General features: G+C 38.1%; 1 protein-coding gene across 1 annotated transcript in view; it reads right to left on the reverse strand.

Moving 5' to 3' along the window:
- Positions 1 to 25687, reverse strand: part of GALNT18 (polypeptide N-acetylgalactosaminyltransferase 18) — an 88050-nt gene that overhangs the window by 59336 nt on the left and 3027 nt on the right. The window contains exon 3 of the mRNA XM_026034785.1: positions 20072 to 20238. Coding sequence (XP_025890570.1) covers positions 20072 to 20238 — 167 coding nt within the window. The remainder of the gene's footprint in view (positions 1 to 20071; positions 20239 to 25687) is intronic.

Genomic DNA, 25687 nt, shown 5'->3' on the forward strand with positions numbered 1-25687 from the left:
TCCTGCACAATAAAGGCAGAAAACCCATCCAAGTGCATTCTTCCTCCCACTCCCCTTTAGATAGCGCAGGAGAAGCTAATATGCATTCCGCATGAAGCACAAACTGCTTTCAAAAGTTTGACAGAGGTTGATTTGCACCATACTTCTTAGGTCCTCCCACCAGCATCATATCTAAGCATGGAAAGATCTTAGGCAGACACTCAGCTGAATCCTCTTGCTGGCTGCTGTGGTTTGTTTTTAGCCTTCAACAAAATAACAAACAAAACGCACGACTGAGATCTGGGAACCAGACAGCAGAGGAGCCTCGTGCTAGCAAGCGTTTCCACTTCAGAAAGTAGCACACGTACCTCACAAGACAGAACAGGCTTTGCGGAAGAGACCTGTGCAAGCAGCTATTCCTTGAGCAGTCTAACAGGCACGTACACTACTTGGGCTCTTTCTGCGTTTTCTAAATGATACCTAGTTCTGAACCCAGGCCAAGAAACAGGATACAAATGACAGTAAGAGCCAGTGCGTGTGTTTATACCAGCAAACACACAAACAAAATCTAAAGGGAATGGGGCTTTTTAAGCATCATTGCAGAACTAAGCACACACACAAACAACAAAGCAAGAGCAGAGAGGACTTTGCATATCCTTCAGTGTAACATCTAGAACCTTCTCTTCAGAATTGTGCTTAAATCCTCAAATTATCTTTAAGCATGGACCTATAATCACATAACCTCAATTGTTCCACTCAATTTATTGATTGCTGGAAGTTTGAGTTAGTCTCAGCATTAACATTATTGCACTCTGGGTTTTCTACGCACAGCTATTTCCCATTCAGTGGCTGTCGCTGCATATGTTACGGCTGCAATAATGTGAATGCAACAGTGGTTAACCTCATCAGGGAAAAACAGCATCAACGAAATTGGGATATTTATATTATGTCAGATGCAAGAACAACTTACGCTGCTTATTCATATCCAGTAGTTTTAGGAACACACACCTGACAAACATGCACGAAAACCTGACATGGGGAATATAACACACAGCTGAAATAACTACTGCTAATATTCTAAGAGTTCAAAATCTCATTTCTTGGTCTTCCTGGATTCATCTGTAAAATGACCTTTAAACGTTAAAGAGAAGCATCTGAGGAAATGCATTCTAGCCCCAGTTGGATAGCAGCTCTTTTCAGGAATCTAATTTGCTTTTTTAATATACAGTATTTATTCTCATCTATCTCTTGGACTCATAAGGAGCCAAAAAATCACTATGCAGAAAAAGAAACTAAATGTCTGAATAGAGACAGAGCAGACTATATAAAATGTAGAAAAATATAATCTAAAAACCACATTACTCTGTACTTCTGTAACCATAAGACTCCACAAGCTGCTTGCTGTGCTATAAACTTGATAAATAATCACGACTCGAAGAAACACTGAGGCACTTTGTACTATGAAAACAGATTCATAAAGAAAGAAGGAAACTGCCAATTAAAACACAATAGCTGAATGTAACTATTTCTGAACTGTTTTACAAACACATAAATTATTACATTTTTAATGTATTATAAAAATACAAATTTAGAAGTGTAAGGAACAGGGCTGCACATACTTCTGTCTGGATCATACCTGTTACAGCAAGGAAGTTGAGCACAAGACTATGAAGGAAAAATGGAACAAAAAAGCCATAATGGAATACTTCGGGTGACCTCTGCAGGTATCCCCTGCTCAAAAGAGACCCAATCAAGTAATATTAAATATCATTTATTATTAAAGAACTATTCAGAAAGAATGTCAGACAGCACTGAAAGTTTTGTTTTTTTAAAAGATTAAATGAGACTTAGCCTTGTATGCCAGAGCTTTTCATGAAAATCTCATATAAAATGAGAAATTATAACCCATGTCACAGAACAACTTCCTTGGGAGCAGAATTTCCTTGGGAGCATATACCAGATTTGATGATACAGGGAAAGCATCATGGAAGGTCATGACAGCAATAATACTCTCCAGCCTTTTGAGATTTCACACTAGAGATCAAACTGCAGTTCAGAAAAAATCCAATCCTCTACAGCACATTTTTTACATGGTACAAACGTAGCATTGCCAGCTCTTCTGCACTTCAATGAAAGAATCAGATCATATGAGCTGACTCCTACACATCAGGATGCAAAACGTTCCAGCTATGTTCCAGGCCAGAAAGATCATTTTTCCTAGTGCCTGCAATCATGTTGTGTGTGATCTGCTATTACTTTGCTTTTCCAAAGGCAGCTTGTATTTATTTCACAACAGTAACAGTAATGGAATAACCAGGACACCAAGCAAATACTGAGTTTGTCAAGGGGGTGGAAGGGTACTTTCTCCTAATAGGAAAGACAGGACTAGTTCACAAAAAGGGCTTCAAATTGAAAGAGCTGTATTATTCAGATGTGTCCACAGAAATAAGAGCAAATTACACCAATACAAAGCTTTCTCTCTCTCTCTTTTTTTTTTTTTTTTTTTAAAAAAAAAAACAAGAGCAGGTCAGGTAATATCACTTGCAAGTAAAGCTGGGGAACTTGCGGCTCCCTAGCAGCCAGCAGCAGTAGTGGCAGGGGGTTTTGATATTGCACAGATGAAACTCCTGAGACTGCTGTGGCAGAAGCAGCAGGAGGCTCAAGTGACCAGATGACTTGAAGAGGGAGGGCAACAGCTCCTTCAGAGTAAAACAAACAATCCTGTCAGCGAAAGCAGAGCCAGGCAGCATTGCCTAAGAAGTCAGCAAGTAAAGGCAAGGCACGTCTGCAACTGCAGCCTGGGCCTCAGCAGGCAGCAGCCCTCTCTCTGAAGCACAACCGTACCTGACACGGCCTAATGCATCAACGCCTAGGGGCGCTGCCTTTTGCATCAGGTTTTAAATAGTAACTGTTACATAAAATGGGCTGAAATGGAAAGTACAATCCAGGCACTGAAATTGCCTAGCTCCCGGAAGATCCCACTAAAGAAAATGATATTATGTAGATGAAAACAATAACTAAATTTCTCTAAAAACATTTAAACAGATTCTGACTAGCATTTCTCTAGAAAACTATTAGGCCAGCAAGATTCCAAAAGTTCTTCAATTAGAGCTTCTCCTACTAATATCTAGATACAATATAACAGGCTTTTTCATCTTTTGCATCCCAACATAGATAATTTTAGTTTGCATGCACTTTTTTTTTTTCCTTGATGAACCTCTGCTTCTCTAAGTTTACCTTCTATAGTACCACCTCAGCAGCTCGAGTCAAAGCAAAAGGGCTCTAAGTCCCCTCAGCTGCTGCACAGAAAGCAGCACGCAGGCTGCGTCCATGTGGAAAGCCAGGCACAAAAGCGTTTGTGCCCAGGCCCCCCCCCAAACACATTTTCCCGACAGTTTAAGCAAGTTCTCAAAAAATGCAGTAATTTCTCTTTATGAAGAGTTCTCAAATTAATTTTTACTGAAGTTATTTCTTATATGCATACTTTTCATCTACAGATGTAAAGAAAATATTGCTTAGGAATTTTAAGGTCCTTTCTAGGAGGCATTGTTACAGAGAGTTGCTAGCACTTAATACTGTCTGTCTCCCTCTTCACCAACCTTGATGTGTTCTGCAGCACAGTAAACCCACCAAGCTCCATTTATTACTGGTATTTGAGGGCTTGAAGCTATCATTTCCTTTTAAATTCTTCCAGTCTGTGGTTTGACCTTTCATTGTGAATAATGATCTTGCACAGATACAGGTTTCCTTGGCCTGAATTTTGACTTAAAGTGAATATATATCTACATTTTCCATTATATGTATTCATGCCAAACACTGTTTTTTTTGCTATGTAAGTGCATCTTCTCAACAGCTACAAAGTAAACACTGTGAGTGTTAATTGGATGCATTTGTGAAAATTAATTAAAAGCGCTGTGCTGTAATTCATGCTTCAGAAAAGGTTTTTTGTATCAAATCTTAATAAAGACTTGTCTTGTTATCTTTCAGATAGATAAACGGATCACGTATGAACCCGTATCTCAACCAAGAGAGGGAGCAGCAATTTTCTTCCAGACAAAAACCTTCCTTACAGCTAAACATAAAGTCATTAATTTGGTATCTTTAGAACAAATGATCCCCAGACATATACCCCATTTAGAGAAAGGGATGACAAGATAAGTACTGTCAGAGCATATTCTTAAGGCAGACAGACATCCAGCACCACATTTTGGAACACATTAGTGTCTGCTAGAAGCCACACCAGTAGGTCAGTTATGATTTGGAACAACCTGTCACTATCTTGCAATCAGACATCTCAGACACCTGTTGTGTGTGTCCTTCAAACACCATCCCATGCTACTACCACTTAACACACGATCAACCCCTAATAAACCAGTCTTTTCTGTTCTTTCACTCTTGTCAAACCTGTACTCTCCTAATGATGTGGAACAGAGCTGACTTTTGGTAAGTACCAGCAATCACAGATCCTTTAGAAATTAGTGCTCAGGAAAACATACTATGAGAGGTTGGGCAAGCTCCATCTCTGTTTTCTTTTGTCTATCCACATACAACATCTACACTCAGCAAACTGTGTTATTATTTTGTACCCTCCTGTTACTTTCCGTTTGGATCTCACTGACCCCTTCGGTTTGATGTCCTGTACTGAACAAAATCAGCAGTTGTACCAAGGCTTACATCTTAAAAGATTCTTCATTATTTTCTTCACTCAAATCTAGCTATTTCTTTCTCTTCATAAAAACTTCAGTATTTAACTACTACATGACCAAGTACTATTAAACTCTCTCTACTGGAATGCCTAAAATATCCATTAGCATAGTATTAGCAAGCACAGATGATGGGGAGTCACCCATTCAGCAAGGAAGGTCACCGTGGCACCCAAGGACACAGCTCTGTTGGGTAGCTAATGAACTCCTGCATATGCAGCCCTGTGCAGAGGTGTTGCCTCTAGCTCTGTGAGCAGCCTGGCTGATTTACCACAAGACTGAACCTCTGCTATGGCAGTGGGAGCAGAGTTTGCAATGTTTGATTTTTACAGTGGCAATGGCAAAGGAAAGGTCTTTCCCCTATAAGGACAGAACAGTAATAATACTTGTTCTCTTTTTCTTGTCCCCCTTGGAAGGTTGTACTGCAAAGCCAGGTGAGCTTTACAAGTCTGGAAGAAAGCTCTGCAATGCCCCAGGAAAGGACATGGCCGCTACTGTCTTCACTCTGCAACACCTACACAGTTAGCTAGCCTGGGCCCAGGTCATGCAGCACACCCCACACATGAAGGCTTACATCTCAGATCCTCTTTAAAGGTGGCATGAGAACTTCTTCCAGGGAGTAGACCGTGGTGTCTGCTGGCCTGGGCTGATTTTACTTACCCAGATTCAGTGCCAAACTATAAAGATAGCCGAGTTGCTTCATACACAGCTATATCAGGTCCATTTCCTTGAGAAGCGCAGTATTGGTTTAATTTTTCACGCCAATACTTCATTTTTAACTTACTACTAACCATTCTCTTTGCACATGTATTTTTAATAATGACAACATTTCAGCTGTAGGAGACCTGGCTCTGTAGCTTTATCATTTTAACTGAAGTTAAGTCAATAGCAGTTTTACAACTCCTTAGGATGTGGCCACCAGATATGACAGCTCTGTTGTGAGTTACAATGGCAACACTAGCTTTGGTGGGAACTACTGAACAAGTGAGGTTCAGTTGGCATCACAGCTGGGAAAAGATCATGTTCATATGCAAAAATGTAGTCAAAATTTGATTATGTTTTCCCTTTACACTTTCTGAAGGGAAAAGTTGTAAAGCAAAGAACAAGCTGTGATCTCCTATATGTATATTCTCAATATGCAATTCGAAACGACTGCACAGTCTTAATGATTCTTTTTCTCTTCCAAGTAGTGATCTCTTTTTTTTTTTGAACAGAAATCCACTGGAAAATGCAGTATCCTCCCACAAGCAATACTGAATATTCACACTAGCTGCCTGTAGAGGGATAATAGCTTTAACAATTTGGCAAGATAGTTAGCTGGCTCTAAATGCTACACATTCATCAGCAACATTTAAGAAATAGCTTTTATACACAACAGAGAAAAACAGTCCAAATTTGCTCATTGCCAAATCATGTGGACAAAACCATGAGAAAAAAAAAAAAAAGCAAAGAACTAGCTATAGAAAAAGAAATTCAACTACTAAATGACAGGAGAATGGCGTTGGACACAAAGATATTAATTTCAATAAAAGGAGAGAACGTCTTCTTTTAAGTCTTAAACAAGAAAAAAAAATCAAGTACATGAAAATGTAACTGATTTAGGGGAAGACACTGCAGCACATAAAAATTAAATTTTCTAAAATCATCTGGTTAAGAATGAAACTTATGTACCTTATCATCCTTAGAGGAAAAAGTGTATCTACGCAGCTATGTGTTTTCATTACATGTATAGAAATAATTTGGTTATTAAAAGTTAAAAATGACAGAGTGACAAGAATTTGTGGCAGACATTTTTCACAGTACTTACAGCCACTTGCCTTTTCCATTTGCCTTTTTAAAAAAATATATACATAGTATGGAGCAAATCTTCAGTAAATTGGCACTCTTTATGGAAACAGTGCCATTAACACCCATATTTACGATTTATGGTATGATACAGGGCCAATATTCTTAATAAAGATAAGAATAATGGAACAGATCCCATCCACGACAATTATCTGGTCCACTAATCCTCACACAGAGTCTAACTGCCAGTCTGACATTAAATGGTACATTTTCCAAGCACCACCACTTTTTTCTCTGTATGATTTCTCAGAAACTAATACGTATCATTGCAACTAAACCTGGATTAAAATTTACAGCCATTCTAAACAATGGCCATGAGTAATAAGTTGGACTTTATCATGAGGATTCCCTACTAAACCAAAGAGGTTAGCTACTTCTCAAAGAGAGATGTATTTTTGACGTGAGATTATCTTTAACAGACTCATTCCCATTTTTGGCATCTGTATGATGAACAGAGTAACAGCAAATCACTGACAGAAATGCCAAATAAACAGTTGGAGGAGCTTAGAACATGGCCCTAGGGACAGTCCTGAGCAATCAGAGTCACAGCAGAAGCTTTCCTGAGCGGCCTGGTGATTTGGCAGCCCTAGGGGAGGCAGCTGTTCCCCAGAGAGAAGGGCAGGTCTATTTCCCACTGAATGTATCTTGCAAATTTAATCACACTTTTTGACTGCGCAAACACTATCTTAAGAGCAGAATTTCTTCAAATAAAGTCAGAAACATCTATAGATATTTAATGCAAACATGAAATAACAAGCATAGCTTGATATCATAACTATGAGGAAGTAAGAAATGATTCTCATGCTATGGTAGTGGAATTTAAAATACTGCACTAAAAATATGACAACCTTCGTATATTGCAAATTAAGTACAGTGCAAATTAAAGGAAGCACATCTGCCAGTTAATTCTTAAAGCTGGAAAATCACAAAAGAGGATTTCCTCCCCTGCTTTTCATCTGTTAGTGAGAACCTATTACTTACAGGGAGAATCAGTTAACTTAAGTCTGCAGACTATTGCACAAGTGAAGAGCCAGTAAAATGCGGTACTTATTTCAATGACAGGCTGCTCTACCCCACAGTCCACAACTAGTTATAATAACAAAAGCTTCCCAAGGTCTTTACTCTCTAGATGGGAGATCATTTTTTGATAAAACTGCATGTTGGGTCTTGTAAGAGCTGAAGAGCTACAGACAAGTGGCACAACCATCACATTAGAGATCAGAGCCTCTTTCATCTTTCTCTAGAGGCTACTTAATCTTCTAAGGTGTCTTTAATGAGAGTTTGATCATCACCTAGACTACTCTACTATTCTGCCTTCATCCTCCTTTATGTCTCTCAGGTCTTGTTAGAGTACTATGCTGCGATTAAATAGCCCTTAATACTAACCCCAAAACAAATTAAAAAATGTCCTTAATGCTGAAAGCCACATTTTCACCAAGTTCTCCTACCATGTGCTGAAAAGGTTACTTTTTTCCTTCTTTTTACCACTCTCCAGTTTTCCTGTGAGAAGTCAACAAATACTTCAGCATGACCAGAGCTTTGATAAGCTTTATAATCCAGTCGTACGAAGTCACTGATGCATCTCTCCAGCTAAATAAGGTCCTCAGGCAAAATCCTTCCTTTCACCTGTACAGCTTTTTTGTACTAATCAAGAGCCTTCCAAAATCTAAATTCAAAATGAAATTTGGATGCAGTTTTAGGCATAAGCTAATGGTTTGTGTGGTTTTGATCTGTATAGACTCACTACGATGCATAACAAGGTCAATCTTGCCACACTTCAGCTGACAGTTTATCATCAGTAAAATCTCTGGTTGAAACTAGGAAGATTTATGTCTGACTTGAGTGTTTGTAGGTTGTAGAGACACAAGAAGAGAGAAAATCTAATTAAAACCTCAGCCTTTGACAGCTTGTCATACTTCTGCTTGCACTTGACAAGTTCTAAGGCCTGCAGAGACATCCAAGAGTTGATTAAGAAAAGCTTAGAGATTATTTCATAGTGATCTTTTATAGTATCCTTCACATGTATTTTTCTCCCAAAAACTTTTCTCTTTTGATCATCTTTTAACTTCTAAAACAATAAAACATCTTCAGAGCGTTTTTTTAATGAAATGAAGCAAAACTGTAGCCAGGCTTTACTTAGACCAAGTGAGTGAGAGTATGAAGGTGACCAACCTGTTATTTACCTTTTCCATGTAGGAAGAAAAAGTCCATTTTCTTACTGCTCTTGTATTTTTCCCCCATTTGGAACAGTACAGATTTATCAATGGTAAAAATCTCCCGTTTTAACTAAAAGGAATCATATCGCTGAACAAATCATGACAGTTAATCCAGGATTGATTCAACCTAACTTGACTTAACCTGCAATGCTTTTTTTTTTTCGCCTTGTAAAATGTCATCCCCACCACTGTAAGCACTTACGTAATTATTTTGTCAAGTCTTTGTAAAAACTCTTCAAGAGAGATGAATAATTCTATCCCCATTTTCTGAATGTTGGTTTTATTCCCTTCTTATAAGATAAAAGATTACACTATGCTCAGTAGTCACATTAAATGGATGCACATTGGAATAGACTATCACTTCCACATATGAACTCTGTAATGCCTTCTCCACAGTGGGCAACACGTTCTAACAGCAACCACTTGGAGACTCCCTGGCACACCAAGTAGCAAATTCACGTTTCATGATCTGTAGAATCTTATTTTCTGAACTTACAGCACAACTATTTCATCAGTGACCTTTAAGCTTTCTTCTCCTTCACTAAATGCAAATCAGGACTTCAGGAATCCACAAATACATTAAAACACCATTTTACTCCTGCTTTCCTCATGCTTCAGAAGGAAGCATGGTAACTAGAATGGTTTTGCCTTAGCTCAGCAGCATTGTAACTTTTCTGACTCCCTCCAACATGGCTTTCCATGAAGGCTGGCTGAAGAATGCAGTGGAACTAGGATGACTCGAGGTATCAGAGCTGGCAGGCAGCTGTAGCCTTGCATCCTATAACATGCGTGAGATAGGTAGCCCATACTGGAGAACACAAGAGACAATTATTCTCCTTCACGTTTCTGCTCAGTCACCTGTACCAAACTATATATAAAGATGAGCTCTGGCTTTTGTCCAGATTATTTTAAATCTTCACATATATCAGTGCTCTGATTACTGAATACGCCCGCTCATCTGTGACTTGGTTGGCATTGATGGTAATGGAAATCAATCACAAAATCCAAACAGGTCAGACAAGCGAGAGGAATTGGTTATTCAAGACAAGGAGGAGGGGGTAGGTGTTCAAGAGCATTCTGTGGAGCTGTGGCCTTTTATTTTTGGATGCTGAGGATGCTAACAACAGGCGCAAGTTCAAAAGACAACTGGACTTACAGAAGGAGAAATTCACTATGGAAATTAGATACCAGCTAAAGCTCAGGAAGTCCCAATGTTGCATTGGGACACTGTTGGAAGCCAGAGCACTGTCCTGCTGTACTTTTACTACACAATTGCCCTGTTCTCCTGCCTTACTCGGATGCCAGAATGGCAATTTTCAGAACCAGAGAATTAAGATAGATAAACCCAGTCTAACATCGCAGTTGTTACATGAAGCATGTTTCTTTACTATAAGGTTCCTGCACTCTATTGCTTCGATGAAGACAGGTGCCTGACTCCCCACACAACAGACAAGAATGTCTAACATTTAATATTACTAAATGTGGTGAAATTCACATCCTAGTGCTAACTCAATAGCATAATGTTGGAAGAAACTGCCATTTTTTTAACGCTCCTTTAAGCAACCCAATTCATAACTAGATCAAAACTTGTTAAACACGGAGCTTTCTGAAGCCAAATGACCTACTGAACATTCATCACTTTTCACAGTTCCAGTAAGTAATTCTTCTACCTTCTTTCTTCCTGACCAGTCTCCTAACTTGACAGAGCTACTGTGCTGCAATCCACAGCTGGATGGGCATATTTTTCTACGGTGCTTTCCCTTTTATGGAAAGCTGTTGACTATTTTTCTATTTTACTCTAAGTCATATCTTTTAATGTTCAAAGGCAGTCAAGATCTTTTAAAAGCAACCCTTAAACTACAAACAAAATCCAAAAGCTTTGGACAGAGATTAATAAATATGGAGTGCTGACATAAACAGTTAAATCAGCATCACGTTGAAAAAGCCAACACACCACAACTTAAAAAGAGCTACTTGTGATGGAAGCTTGAACACTGCAATTATTATACCATTCACACCCCAGGGACTGTAAGTGTACATCTGCAAAGCCAATAGAAAATCCAATTTTGGTGTGCAATAAAATGGTAATTTTGACTGCTTTAAACTGAATTTGCTGAACTGACCATGCCTGCATGATTCGTGAAGCTTTGCAGAGTTTTCCACTTCGTTGTAGGATCTTCTGTGAGAAAAAACACAAAGTACTTCACATGGTTCTGAATGTATTTACAAGGATATGAATTACTAATACTTCCTCCCCTAGAACTCTTTCCAGAACTCCTCCTGGTGCATATACTAGGCAATGAACTTATTCATATTTCAAATGAGAAGTCAAGAGAAGAAGGATCTTTGAAAGTGCAAATGGAGCTGTATAAACCACTGCTGCATTTTAGAGTTAGCTGACTATTGGGTAACCTGTACAGTACGGCTATGCCACTGCATAACAACTGGTCTCCTCAGGCTCATAGGGCAAAACTCAAAATGTAAAAGCCCCTTATTTCCTCTAGCATGCCTCTCTTAATGGTTCTTGTGTAATGTTATCTTTGCCCACATATTCACAGGGCTTGGATGCACCTTTTCCAAGCAGTTGAGGTTTACTGTAACTTCATTATTTTTTTCTGCTGTTCTTCTCCTCTGCAAGACAATTGCTGAAGAAAAAACACAAACTAGATGAAAAATCTAAAACTAAGATAAAAGAAAAAAAAAAAACAGCATAGGGAAACTGAGTGAGGAAAAAAAAAATTTCACACTCTCCAGGCTAACTTCTCAGGCTTCATTTTTCCCCTGTTAGTAATCAAAAATGGAAATTTTATCTTTTATATCTTAGTTTCATTGCAGTTGCTACATTAAATATAGTTGAAATGATATATATATACACACACATGCACACACAACACTCATGAATATATTTATAACTTTTTTCATTTTTTTTCAGATTGACAATTTATGACTAAATATATTACTCTTCCATTGCAAGAAGAAAGCACCATTTAAATACGGACACCACAAATAGCTAACAGTGAACAAGCGCAATCAAGTTCTTGTGAACTGTTCACATGAAACCTGTAATTTTACGTTTCTTCATCCAACATGCTTGAAGGACACTTTCAACACTTAAATCTCAAGCAAATGTACAGAAAAAAACAATTAGATAAGCTATCAGTATGCCAAAAAAAGGTCAAAAACTGATTTTTTTCTGTCTGCAAAAAAACTCTGTCCTTGTAATAACTGGACATCAGACTTGTAACAATTTCAGAATGCTTTTAAAACACCTACCTATACATGTGCCTTGTGTACCCATGCAGAGTAAACAAATATCTCTAATTCATTCACATATTTTTATAAACTGCTTCTTACCCTTTGGTGATTATTTTAGAACTCTTACACACAATTCCTCAGTTAAAACTTTAACGTCTTGGGCCTGCAGTGTATCAGCAATTTGCAGATTCTCCCATAGAGAAATTGAAGTGTTTGAAATTGTCAGTTCTACTTTGAAGTTTTATCAGGAATATAAGTTAGGAACTCAGCAATAATTTTATGAAAGTTATCATTTAATTCATTCCTGCTTTTAAGGAAAGCATGCTTGGGTTATGAAAAAAGATAAACTTCAAGAAATAATCTTTGTAGAGAAAATTCAAGAACATTCCTTTGTCTAACACTTCACAGTATTTCTCTCAAAAAAGCTCTTGCAATTATAAATACTATTCTCTTGACAAGGAAAGATGGAAAAATCCTTTAAAAAAATAGAAAGTATTCAGGCTTGTTACAGTCTTTACATTGCTAAAATTACAAATTTTACTGGATGTAAGGATACTTTAAGAAGAAAAGATGTCAAAAGGAAATAACGCCTTACCAAATCAGACTCACCTTATTGACATTAGGATTTCTGGCACCTTTCTAACAAGTTCTATATGATTGTATGTCACTACACATAATGACCACACTCAGTTGCTACTTAAATTCAGTAACACCTGTTTGAGAATGGTGTCAACCAAAACTGCTGAAGCATACTTGAATGAAGGCAATGTATTCCCTGAACATAGGAGAGTCCTTGGAAAAGAAAAGGGAGGAAAAGAAAGGCTTTTCAACCGAACAATTTCTGGGAAATCTCCATTTATTTTGAGGCTAAAACAAAGTAAAAGTACTCAGAACTTGAGGAGTGCAGCATTTGCTCTGACATTCTCACAGTCAGGAAGCTACCAGCCTACACCTACCTCCACAGATCTAGGGGTGACTTCCCCACTGCTGCCGACAGTTTTAAACTGGCTTGTTCTTATGGAATTTGACAGTGGCCTTTACCACCACGGGCCACATAGAGTTTTTGAATCGCAACCGACACAGTTGATGACATTTCCTTTAAGCTGAGCCACATCATTCTTCCAAAAGATTTCAGAGTAGTGGTATGTGGTTATTTATCATCACACAGCAACTTCTGCTAGCTTGTCCTTGTGCTTTAATATGATCAGCAAACTGACAACAGAAATTAATGGCTGTGCTCGCACTCAGGATTGCCTCGTGGCAAAACACACCCAAGGGCTGAGGAACAGGAAGAAATTCACTGTGCGCTGCTGTGTTTGACTAATATGGAGAAAGAGCATATCTGAAACGGATTCATAGTACAAACTGGTAAGCCCCAATACAAGCTAAAATAAAACCACAGTGCAAAATGGCCAGCATAATTTTTGATTTCATTTACTGTAAAAAAAAAAAAATTATGAGAAAAAAGTTGAGAAAGTTGTACGTCACCCACTGATTTGCTTTCTTAGCTCCATTTCTTTAGCACTTCCTGCATATTTTATTTCAGATATTGCATCTAACTACTTTCCATTACGATAAAATATAGTTTGTAGGTATTGTTGAGATGACACTCAAATTGGTTCTTCCCACACTTACATATGACAGATTACTTTTTTTTCCAATCTTAAAGATAAGTTTAATGAAAAAGGCCTTGTCTTACTATAATAAAAGAATTATCTGGTGATAAGGTATGGATTTACATAAAATAACTTCTTTATTTTGCCTACATTTAGCCTGAAGATAAGGAAAATGCTAGTTTTAGAAGTGGCTGCTCTTTTTGCTATTCTCTGTATTGAATCTGACATATGGAATGGGTATCCATTAGAATGCAACATTGCAAGCTGTGTCTTCTTGGAAATAGGTAGCATATACAATTCAAGATAATTTCTAGAATTCTTAGTGAAAAAGAACTGATTTTATTCCCCTAAGTACTTTTGTATTAGGACTGAATGAGTTAAATGTTTAAATCACTGAATTCAGAATTCTATATCGTCATTAGGTCTGAATGAGCTGTTGACAACAGTCAATATATGAACAGAATTATCTTGGGGATGGGAAAAATGATCAGTGACCACATACTCATTTTCAACAACAGGAAGGATTAGGTGTATGGAATGGGAAAGGAACCTCTGAAAAAGAGTGCACTGCCGGGATGGAATGAAGAAAAGGGAAGCAGACTGAGAAAACAAAAAGTAAGGGTAGAGATCACCATTAGATGAAACAGGAATGAAGGAAAAGATGTGAACATGGGAGAAGACAAGGGAGTGAAGAGTGATGAACCAAAGCAGAAGAGGGGCAAGAACAGTTGGGACCGCACTCTTTCTCTAAGCACTATTCCTTTGCTTCTGCATAAAACCCTGCTTCTGCATTTATCAGCTACTACATCTTTTTCTATGCCTACTTTAAATCCTCTTCCTTTTGAAGACAGAACTGAGAATAATAAGGGCAATGACTGACAAGTAAGAGAACAATTTAGAGCCACTCCAGGACCTTGTCTTTAGGAGCCACTGTCTGCACATTTATCTCACAGTCTGTTTAGATTAGTCACTCTTAATTTTTTTCCAAAACAAGGTAGAGTTGTACGGCCAGGCAGTACTGGGATAGGAACACAAGTGCAAACATATCCCATCCTCAGAACAAGACTGACATTGCTCAATCTGCTGCAGTCTTCTAACGTCCCCTGCCATCTGATGTATCTGGTCACGGGACTGTTTTGCTTCTGGCTATTTATGTCTTACCTATTTTCAGATTCATCCAAAGTAGCTGTCACACAAGGCAAGACACACCTCACTGCAGTGCTAGTATCAGCAACGACCATGTGCTAGAAGCTACTTGCTCAGAATTGTCCTACTTCTGCTATTAAAGCCTTAGCGAAAAAATGTTACTACGCAAGTAAAAAGCAGAGTTTGTAACAAAGCCAGAATCTGTTTACAGGTGTACAGTGGAGACAGATTTCCTAGTCCATACAAATAACACGTGCTATTCAGCACCCAATTCCTACCTAGCATAGCACAGACTCCTCTGAGTCTTTGCTCCCACCACCACCACCAAGTTTGCTTATGTAAGGTTTGGCTGTGATGATTTTGGAATCAAGGTTTTTACCCAATGGAAGGAAAGAATCTATACAGATAAAGCAAAGCCTCCACAACACATAGTCACGGCTCCAAACTAAAGTTTGTCTTTTCCTTGTTTTTTAAATGTTATTTTCCTTCATATTTTGCTGGCGTTGAAGTAGGAGGAAAAAAAATCCCATTGCCTGAAGCAGTAGCCAAATAGAAGGACAGCAACCCCTAAAAACTTCCCCAGGAGATTTATTAATGGGTTTTTAAAAATCAGCACTGAATTTTGTGTGATCTGTGGGTAAGCTGCCCTCAAGTTATGCCACAAGAGAAAATCTAACATGCATTTGGATACCACTATTGTCATTTATTAATCTCTACTTAGGTTAAGAAAACAATTCAGACAATCTTATATTCTGAAATATCTCTTAACTGGTAACTAGCAAAGGTTTCTAATGAAAACATTGTTTCTAGAGGCTTTTTGAAAAGCCTTTTATTCAATGTTTAGAGGACAACATTGCAATCTTTCAGAAGTAATGCGGTTGCATACGTCCCACTTTCCTCCTCTCTGCAATACTATTCTCCAACACCGCCAGCCACGAAATTAGTGTGCTGTGACAGCCAGCATTCTTACTGCAAGCCAATAGCAGTGACAATGGAAAACTCTGAGCAAAGAATGAGAACTATTAAACTGAACGTGTCAGTAAATTTCATTCGTAAGTAATGATTCAAAGGAAAAGCAAGAAACCTTACGAAATCTGAGCCCACTGAAACATTCATTATGAATTTTAATATGAAAAATTGTCATGAAGAAAATTATTGCTATAATGTTAAATTTTGCGATAAATACCTTGGACACACTTATGCACGCTGCCATGCCACAAAGCCACGCACACCATAGCTTAGTCACATAGTGACTTTTAAGAACAGATTCCTAATCAGCTGAAAATACCACCAAAAGGCTCTTGACAATGCAGAAGAGCTCAGTGCCAGCAAAAGACTCAAAAGCCAAGGAGTTTTCCACAGGCAAAGAAGGTCACCACCCTCCTCCCCTTGGGCAGGATGGAAAAAGCAACAGTCCAAGCAAAACACTGTTCCTGTCATTGCCAGGACAGGAAATGCTTTTTCTAAATATATTTCTGAGAACTATTTAACTCCCAGCAGTCTTGGAGAGAGTCACTTAAAGGCATTTTAATGCTGTATCTTTGCAAAACCTTCTCCTCAAACCCAATGCACCAGTTAGATACCTGTGGCACTTCTGAAACCTAAGTAAATATTTTTATTGCTGAATTATAAACTAAGGAGCTCATCTGAAAGGCAAGTAGCATTCCTCAGCAAAACACGAATGATTCTCATCTGACGTACAGCACAAACTATAGCATGACAGCCTAAATCAGGGAAGTTACTTTTGTGTTAATCAGTTCAACTGAGACCAGAATGAAAAACACTGATTTACAGTTGTTTTAATTCTTATTTTTGTTTTGAAGAACACGAGCAGTCATCAGTGCACTTTTAACTTCAATTAAAGTAAATAATAGCTATTTAGCTGACAGCATATACAAAACATTTAAATGTTATGATCATCAGAATTCCATAGGAAAAGATGGTAAGAGTGAAATACATACAACAAGCCATGTAAACTGCTTTAATAAAACAAAGGATGATAACTATTAAGTCTTTTTTGTCTGCTTTTAAATGGCACATGTTGGTATTTGCATAATTTCCTAACTTTAAACATTTATTAAAAAAAATAAAAGGAGACACTTCACAAAGAGAGTAATTGAAGTCTCCTGAAACATAATTAGTAACTTAAATAACTGCACTAGGATTTAGAAAAAGTCGTAGATAATCTGCTTGTCTTGCCCTGAGATACTGTAACTTAAGCCCATGAAGACAGAAGTGTGCATTTTGGTCATACACTTAATACTCTGCTTCTGAAGTCAGCCTGATGGAATTTTAAGAAGCAACCATTTCTTCCACTGTTTTTTCTGAAAGCCACAGAAGGCTAGATAACTGAAATTGGGGGAAAAAAAAACAAGTGTTCAGAAATAGATATGGAATATGTCCCACAGCAAGAAGTTACACCAGTTTAAACCCCAATACTACTTTACCCTTAGAAGTCGGCAAGACCCGATGTTAGTGCCAGTCAGTGCATTTGCTTTGATGTTAATTCAATATGCCAAGTGAATCCAGTCAAATAGCATGCAAGACTCAAATAAAAAAAAATATGTTCATCTGTACTTCGCCTGACTGAAATTGCTTTATGCAGTCACTCCATATACTATGTTTCCCACCTGCAAGATCCATCTCTGTGGCATCACTGAAAAATACCTTTCAGTGAGTTCTGGAGACTACTACCTCACCAAATCTTTGGAAGCAAACACATTGCTTACAACATGTTGTAAGGCCTGCACAAGAGGCAGAGTTTGGAGCCAGATGAAAGCACAAATGAAGCCTGTATCCCCTCAGGTAACAATGCAGGGAAACCCAGGCTAACCCAGTTATCTTACAGGCAGCAATATTCACAAGCTAGAGAGCCACTAACAACAACAACAGAAGAATGACACTAAATATAAAGAATTAGTTTCAGTGATGCCAGAGGGGAGAACAAAAATTTTGAAAATACAATATTGTAAAAGCAAATGTACACTGTGAAATAAGCATTTTAAGATTTAAACTAATAACAGAAAAGCCCATAATTCATCTTTGGAATTGCTCCCTTCGCTATCTGCCATCCATCCACTCCAAAAGGATGCCTATCACCAGATCCTCAGTATATATTATGCGATAAAAAGGACTGCAGGAATCTAATTTCCTTCTCCAAGGAAGAGACACCACAAAGGGGTTAGAGGAGCAGCAGAAAATCCTGGGTGGACTTGACATTTTCTAGAAGATTAAGTATTCTTCTGCAAAATGTGGTTTTGTATAGAATGACACATAACTCCAAGCTAAGGCAGCCAAAGCAGAGGCTACCTTATCTTCCTACTTGACGTCGAAAACCTAACGATTTGTGGCACGGGAGGGTAAGAAAGATAAGCCTGAATAAACAGCACAGTCATAAAAACGGGGTACTGTACAGTAGTAACACTGGTATTAATATAAGATGCGGCTGAATGAGTCTTTCTAAAGATTAGTTGATTCCTGTGATGTCTTATCTATTTCACATAAGAAATATGGAAAGGAATAGTTTTGATAAGACCATAGATCGGATAACAAAAAGTGCATGTGAGACAGCTGTAATGATAGCTGGGCTCTCAGGAATACTGACATTTCTGATATTGCTCTGTAATTTACTTACTGGAGTAACTGTCAATAACTTCTGTAAAATCAGATTCAAGCTCGAGAAATCTTCAAAAACAACTTTTTCAGACAGTTTTTTTAATTCTTGTCTTTCTTGTGGCCAGATGCCTCAGGCATTGTAGTACCAAACCCCCAAAAAATTCATTCAGCTCTTGGCATATTAAAAGGACCTATCTGAAAGATGCTTGGACGAATTTCTACAGACACATCCAACTCTGTTAGTTGAAGTTGTACCTCAAATGTTCTTCCATCAAACTAGCTTATTGCATGAGCAAAGGGAAGGGGGAAATTAAGGCCAGAGCATGAGTAAAATCATGTGTCAAATAGCATCCGAAACATATTTGGAAATAAAATCTACCCCAATTCAAGACGCTTCTGAACCACATATATGTTTCTGAATCACGTGTGCATAGGCATGTGCAGGATTTTAACTTCCCTCACTGTTTGCTGTTGCATGTGATTTTTCTTTTACGTAGCCACAATGCTACATCACAAATTGGGCCATAAACCAAGAATAACAACCCAAAAATCCTGTGTGTCATTTTATCCACGCTGTTTCATGAACAGGTGTTTCAAGAAATGCTTTCCCTGCTGTAGGTGATTCTAAAAGCAACATTATTCACTGGGAATGGAATTAGATTTGACAAAAACTTAAATCAAGTTGTTGGGTTGTGTGATTTTAAGGAGTACGGATTTTCTTTTATTTTTTTTCATTGATAGCCAGCAGAAAAGGACATGGTGAAATATATAGCCTTAAGAGGAGAAGATATTTATTTCCTTCCTACTACATTTCTGTTATATACAAAACTGACAGAAATCTCTAACTAGCAGGAAGTCCCAGGATCTAGCCGCAGGGATCATCTTGCAGCTATAATGATGGCAAGGACAGCAGCAATCCTGTTTCTCATTCTCCCTGGTCAGGATTAATTCAAAATTATTTTAGGAGATCAAAATTGACTCTCCAGTAGAGACAAGTCTTCCTATAATTTCAGCGTCCTGTGTATAGATGATTAACATTTCTTTAGTAATCTGCCCAGAAAACAAAATTTACAAGCAATGCCCAGCATGGTCTGACAACCACCTAGATGAGCACTAAGGAACCAGAAATGAAAATACCAGTCCTTCACACCAGGAAGAGAAAAATCTGTTTGAAAACATAGGGTAGAAAAGTAAGAAGGTAAATGAACAGCCAAAAACAGCTAAATGATAACAGCCAAAAAGAAATAAGAGAGTAGGACAGAGAGAGAAGGAAATAGCAATCTAAAAAAGATATTTAAGAAACACAGGAAGATGCTTTACACGAAAGAGAAAAAGTGAGTAAGCACAGGGAGGCACACAGATGAAAAAGAAAGAGCACAAGAGGCAGCCTTCCCACCTTCAAAGCACACTGGAGTGATACAAAGGATAAAATATCTTTCTTAGGTCTCTGATTTCCAGTGACACTATTTTACTTACTATAACCTTAAGGTATAGAAAAATATATTTTCGTACACACCCTTTTCATATGTCCCACTTGTGTGTAATTAAAGACAAAGCTCAGCAGTCTGTGGGTCGAGGGAGAGAGAAAATATGCTGACATTATTTGAAATGCTAATGGCATGACTCAGAGCTATGATTCAAGGATTCTTATGTATGATTCTATCTATATGAAAAAAAAAATCCAATCAACTCTTACCATTATTACTGTTATCATCCACTAAAATAATCTCTTTAAGCAGGTGAGCAGGAGTCCGGTCAATAGCAGAATGGATGGAGCGCAAAATCACTGAGAGAGCTTCATTAACGAATATGAACACAATGCTGACCTCGGGGAGCCTGTCAGGAAACGTAAGGTTTCTGCACCTGAAAAGAAAGGTAAAAGATAAGGATGTAAGCTGCTGGAAGTCACAGTGTCAACACAAACAGGTTCAGAGAAAAAGAAAAAAAGAACTATTTCCAGCCATAACAACAAGAAAAGAGCTCTTGCAGGCAGAGGTCAGAAGGTCCCTATACCTACTCAGAGCAAGCACAGGCAAGAACCAGGTGGTCACCTATCTAAAGAGGTTAAAACAGTTTCCTGAACCAGCCTGTGTAATCAAAGCCTAGAGTGAATTCACTTTTCCACTCAAAGCCTCAAACAGTGAAAATCATCTTGCAAACCACATGTAAACTTCTGTCTAAATGCAGGTCCCAGGTGCAGTTATTCACAGTGCCTTTCTGAACAGCAGAGATAGGACAAACCAGTTAGCTTCAAACCTCAAAAAGCATCTTGAATAGCCAGGATAATTACTTTTGCTGCAGAATTCACCAGTAATTCCCATCAAGATCACGATATTCTTTCGCAACTTCATAAAAACACTGTGAAAGACTCAGCTCAAAAGAACATCCTGTTAGAAGAGCTAAGACAGTGTATCCAGAAAAGGAGATAGAAGGATAGGTACTGACTGTGGAAAATTCATTAAGAAATTTGAAGTAGAATGAGGAATACTTGCATAGCCTGGTAGGTTTTTCTGTGTTTTATTTGTATTTTGACCACGTTCCCAGCTGCTGATGCAAACAGTGTTGTAAAGGAGCTGCCTACCACTTCAAAGTTGCTCAGTGTTTTGTTCTTTTTTTCCTTCAATTTAGAAAGGATTCATCTTCTACATTTTCATGAAGAGTAGCAAGTCCTTTTTCCAACTTGTACCTTTTAATTTGTGACAAATACTTGCTTTTTAATAAAAGCAAAAGCTTATTAAGTGAAAATAACCACTCTGAAACTTTTAGCATTTTAATGTCACATTTATGAATAACAGTTACTTTTCCTCAAATCTGAAAGTATTTACTAGGATGAATAGCAGCCCATTTCAGAGCAGCTATTCCCTTTCCAGTAAAACTGAGGCCACAGGCTGAATCAGAGGTCATTTCCAGGTATGTTCTGTAGATGAAAATAATTGATGTTAATGCCTTTCTCTGTCTCCTGACAACACTAGAGTGGCTACCTTTGCAGATGCCTAGATTCACTCTAGTCATAAACTGCTCAAGGGACTGTGCATGGAGTCAGTTCTCAAAGCACGCTTAAATATCATCACTTAATTTGATCTTCAATCGGAAGAGAAAGTATAGAGCTTTTTAAAATTTATTTAAATTGCAGACAAAATACAGGAAAGGAGCGAGCAAATATTCTTCCTCCCAGGCTGGGTGTCAGATAAAAATTAATTTGGTTAAGATGATGATGTATATGTTTAAAGCTTCTAAAAGTATGAGGATGACAGGAAGAAGATTCTTACTTCTACTGGTAAAAGTAGGTTGAATCATAAACACATTCTTTGAAGCTTTCAATAGATCTGAAAGAATGTCCCTTTCTGAGTGCCACTGGACAGCAGATTAAATGTAACAGCTTGTGGAAGTGTCACTTATAGCTCAATCTTTTTTTTTCCCCTCCCCTTTCAATAAATGTCAAATCACTGAAGACAATTTGCAACAAAACTTCACCCTTCTTCAAAAATCAGTTGCTACAATCTCATAAATGCTTATGTTTGGACCTCCTCTACATCTGGCTTTTTCAAGTGGGTGCAGTTTTGATTCTAAGTAGTTTTAGTGGGTGTTGCTGGCCATCAAGTTTTTCTAAGAAGGATTTACCACGGTTCAGAGCAGAAAGCCAAGTTTCACCACTTTCAGCAAAGCCCAATGTGGCCTGTAAAGCACATAGGTGCTAAAAAGCACGTGCAAGGTAAGAATGCAGGAGCGCAGGCAGAAGAAGGTGCTGAAGGATGATGATTAAATAAACCACTGTGTTAAGCAGGGAATTCATTCTAACAATTAATAGAGAAAATGCTAATTTAGAGTGCTTAAGAGCTTCTCCCATGCTGGCCTGTAGTCCCTCAATATTATACACCACCACAGGCCCTTTCCTAGAGGCTGGAACCCGGGTATTTTCATTCCAAATAAGAGACTAAATCAAGGACCTGCCTTTTCTCTCAGAAAACAACTAGAGCAATGCAGAACTGATCTTCTGTTCTGGATGAACAAACACCCTTCATCCCTCCTGCACTTCTCTATCGTAACGCCAGTATGCATAAACTGAAATGCTCAAACAAAATTTCTGCTTCTGACATTTCTTACTTCCATTTGGGGTGAATTGTATCATTTTCCTGACTGTATTCATTAACTTTTTCTTCTTTTTAACTTTTTCTTTTTTTTTTTCTCTCCTCTCCAATCAGATCACACTAGACAGGATTTTGCCATTTTATCTTTTGAAGTCAAAAGCAAAGTCAAAAGGAAATGGTGTGACTACTATTTTGCCCTCGTATATAATAAAAGAAAATTGTAGAAGATAAACAGAACATAATTAGGATACCATTGTATCTAAACTCTTGTCCTTGTCAAACACAATCTTTTTCAAAGCAGATATATTCTTAAATTGAGTCTCTGTTCTTCTCCCAAATAAGACGCATCTATTATCTTGACATCCACCATGAATTCACGTTTTCATTGTGGACAATGTAGAAAATTTGATATATTCCTACTTACTTCTTTTTATCATACTAGAAGAACATCTTTTTTATTGTTGTTAATAAACTGGAATTAAACAAATATACAAGTGACTCTGTACAAAACAGAATTTGTACCACTTCACAAATAAGCCTGTCCTCTTCTTCATGCTATATTTTAGGTGGAACAGGATTCCATCTTTCTAAAAATGATCAAGAAACAGCTACAGAGAAAGTGTGCAAGTCAAACAGACACATGTGCAAGCCAAACATACCCTGAAGAGTTTACAAAGGGATGAAATTGTATTCTTCCAAATCTTAGCTGCAGGAAGTGCTAAGAACTGGCTGGTTGCATGGCAACGAGGAATCTGGAGTTCCAATGACAGCTCGGCCTTGGACTCATTCGAGGGCCTTGGACAAGCCTCCTAACCTGCCTGCACCTTAGACACTACTCTGCAAATTGTGGCTATCACTAGTAACTAATTTACGGAAGGATTGAGCATACTGCAGTATCATGATTAAATGATTCTTAAAAGCAAATTTTAAATATTATTAATAATTCTAATAGCAAATATCACAATGGAGCTGAAATATTACCTCCAGCATCCAACTCTACTCAATTCCATTGGGCTAATAGCACTAAAGGAACAGTTGCCATGGTTATGAGAAATTAAGAGAAACTCCTGGTGTTCTATATCAAGCACAGCTCTGGTAAATGGAGGAGAAAATACATTAGAAATCTTCTTTCAGATACTTCTCCATTGTAAAATATATTAATCCAGAATATATACATTATGCTCAAGCAATTCAGTCAGTTGCAATAAAATCAGTTAAAAAAAAAAACTTCTAAAACAACAGAGAAAGAATGTTTTCCTGAATCAGTAATTTGTATTTGAGACCTTCTACAACTGTGCATAAATACAATGAAGAAGAAATAGAACTTTTTTTTTCTTTTTTGGTGGGGGTCGGGAGAATGAGGAGATGGTAAGGTAACCTTCCTAAAAGCTCATACAGGAGGATGCCTTAGTTCAAACAGAATTTTTCAAAAGCACAAGCAGAAACAGAACTGCACTATCTCCATGACTTGGTAACATTTTGTCATCAGCCAAAATGGCAAACAGAAGGTCAAGGCATATGCGAGGAAAGAAAAGTCTATTCTTCTGATTTCTGGCATAAATGAAATAAATAGCAGCAAAAACCTTGGAAAAAGACACAGATTTTATAACAATTGCAGCTCAACTATTTATGTTTACCAACTCATTTTGCAATGAATCTTCCTCTTTCACTGATATCAGTATTTTAGACAGTAACTGAACAACAGTAATGAAGCTGATAATTTTCTCTGCCAACCTGTATTCATAGTTGCATTCACTGGCTATCTTAGTTGCTCTGTGCGGTATCAGTTTATCACTAGCCTAATCTTGATTCTTTTCGAGGCTTTTACCACTGCCCCTTTCTGAACTGACCCTTGAAGTAATACAGCTGAGAAGGGCTGAACTGATTGAAACAGTAAGTAGTTACTAAACGGCTAAGGCCTTTCTCTGCAAAGGAATCAGACTGTCTCCTCTGTGCTCTTCTAGATACCAAACTACTACGAGTCAGCTGGGAGTCAGCCAGTTAAACCTGCTGCAAGCCAAATGCTATACTAAACAAGCTGGCACTCTCCAAAGCCAGATAAAAAGCAAACTCAGCTTTAAATGTTCATTTTCCTCTTCCACCTTTCCTGTTTTCACTTTTTCATTCAACTACTGTTTTTACAACGCAAAAGAAATCTGACTAACTGTAGTTACACTTACTGAAAAAGTTGCTTTATGCCTAACGGTCAGCTCCTTGATATCGTATGTGCTATGCAGAACAAAATTCTTCAAAATAATTGCCTTGCTGGAGCACTACTGTACACCTCTCTCACTATACTTCACTCCTTCATTCCCATGTAAAAAAAGACAATATTTTTTCTCTTTTACATATGTGCTTCAGGGGGTTACATCAGGCAAAACATACCCAAAATACTTGAAAGGCAACGAAGTAGATGCTTAATGAATTCACTGGAAAAGAGATCTGGTGCACAGTTTTGGGATCCCTCAACAACCTGACATATTTCAGTGTGAGCTTGTTCAGTATCTCACTTGCAGCAAGATTTGTGGGCACTGCTTGCCCTGTGCACAGGACTGAGAGCAGCAGAACCACAGCTAATACAGACATGCCCGTTCAGGCACAGGGTACGGCCAATGCCACTTCCCTCAACCCTCCACACTACTGCTTAGGCTGCCAATATAGCAAAACCTGAGGCTACTTCAATGTTTGTTAATGGACTATTTTTTCAGGAGGTCTGAATATCTATGAGAATTATTTATTACAACCTGTAGTGCAGCAGACTGTAAAGTCGCAATCTAGTCTGTAGGCTGCACTGCACTAGTGTAAACATTCACAGTGTGAGAAAATCCTGAAGTTACAGCCACAGAACACAATGCACAATGCCTGTGCACTACCTGCAACAGAAGAAAATCCCATTGCAAGGTGTAACAGGAGCCACAATTTGCACAATCTGTGCTTGACGAAGCTGTAGGCCATATTTTGGATGTTTCTGGCTAATTTTTTTTTTTTTTTGGGGGGGGGGGAGGAGGAGAGGAGGGGTCCTCCCTTTTACCAATGACAACTTAAAAAAAAAATCACTTGGGATAAGTGTCCTGCTCCAGTTAATGAATGCAGACACCTCTGATTACACACAGGGACTGTTCTGCCCAAACTGGAGTGCTGGGAAAGCTGAATATTTGCCCTTTCCTACATGTGTGTGTACGGCTTGGCAATCTCTTATTATTCTCTGATATTTTTATCGCATT

Source organism: Nothoprocta perdicaria, unplaced genomic scaffold, assembly GCF_003342845.1.
Source record: "Nothoprocta perdicaria isolate Ctin4 unplaced genomic scaffold, notPer1 scaffold_15, whole genome shotgun sequence".
NCBI classification, from domain to species: domain Eukaryota; kingdom Metazoa; phylum Chordata; class Aves; order Tinamiformes; family Tinamidae; genus Nothoprocta; species Nothoprocta perdicaria.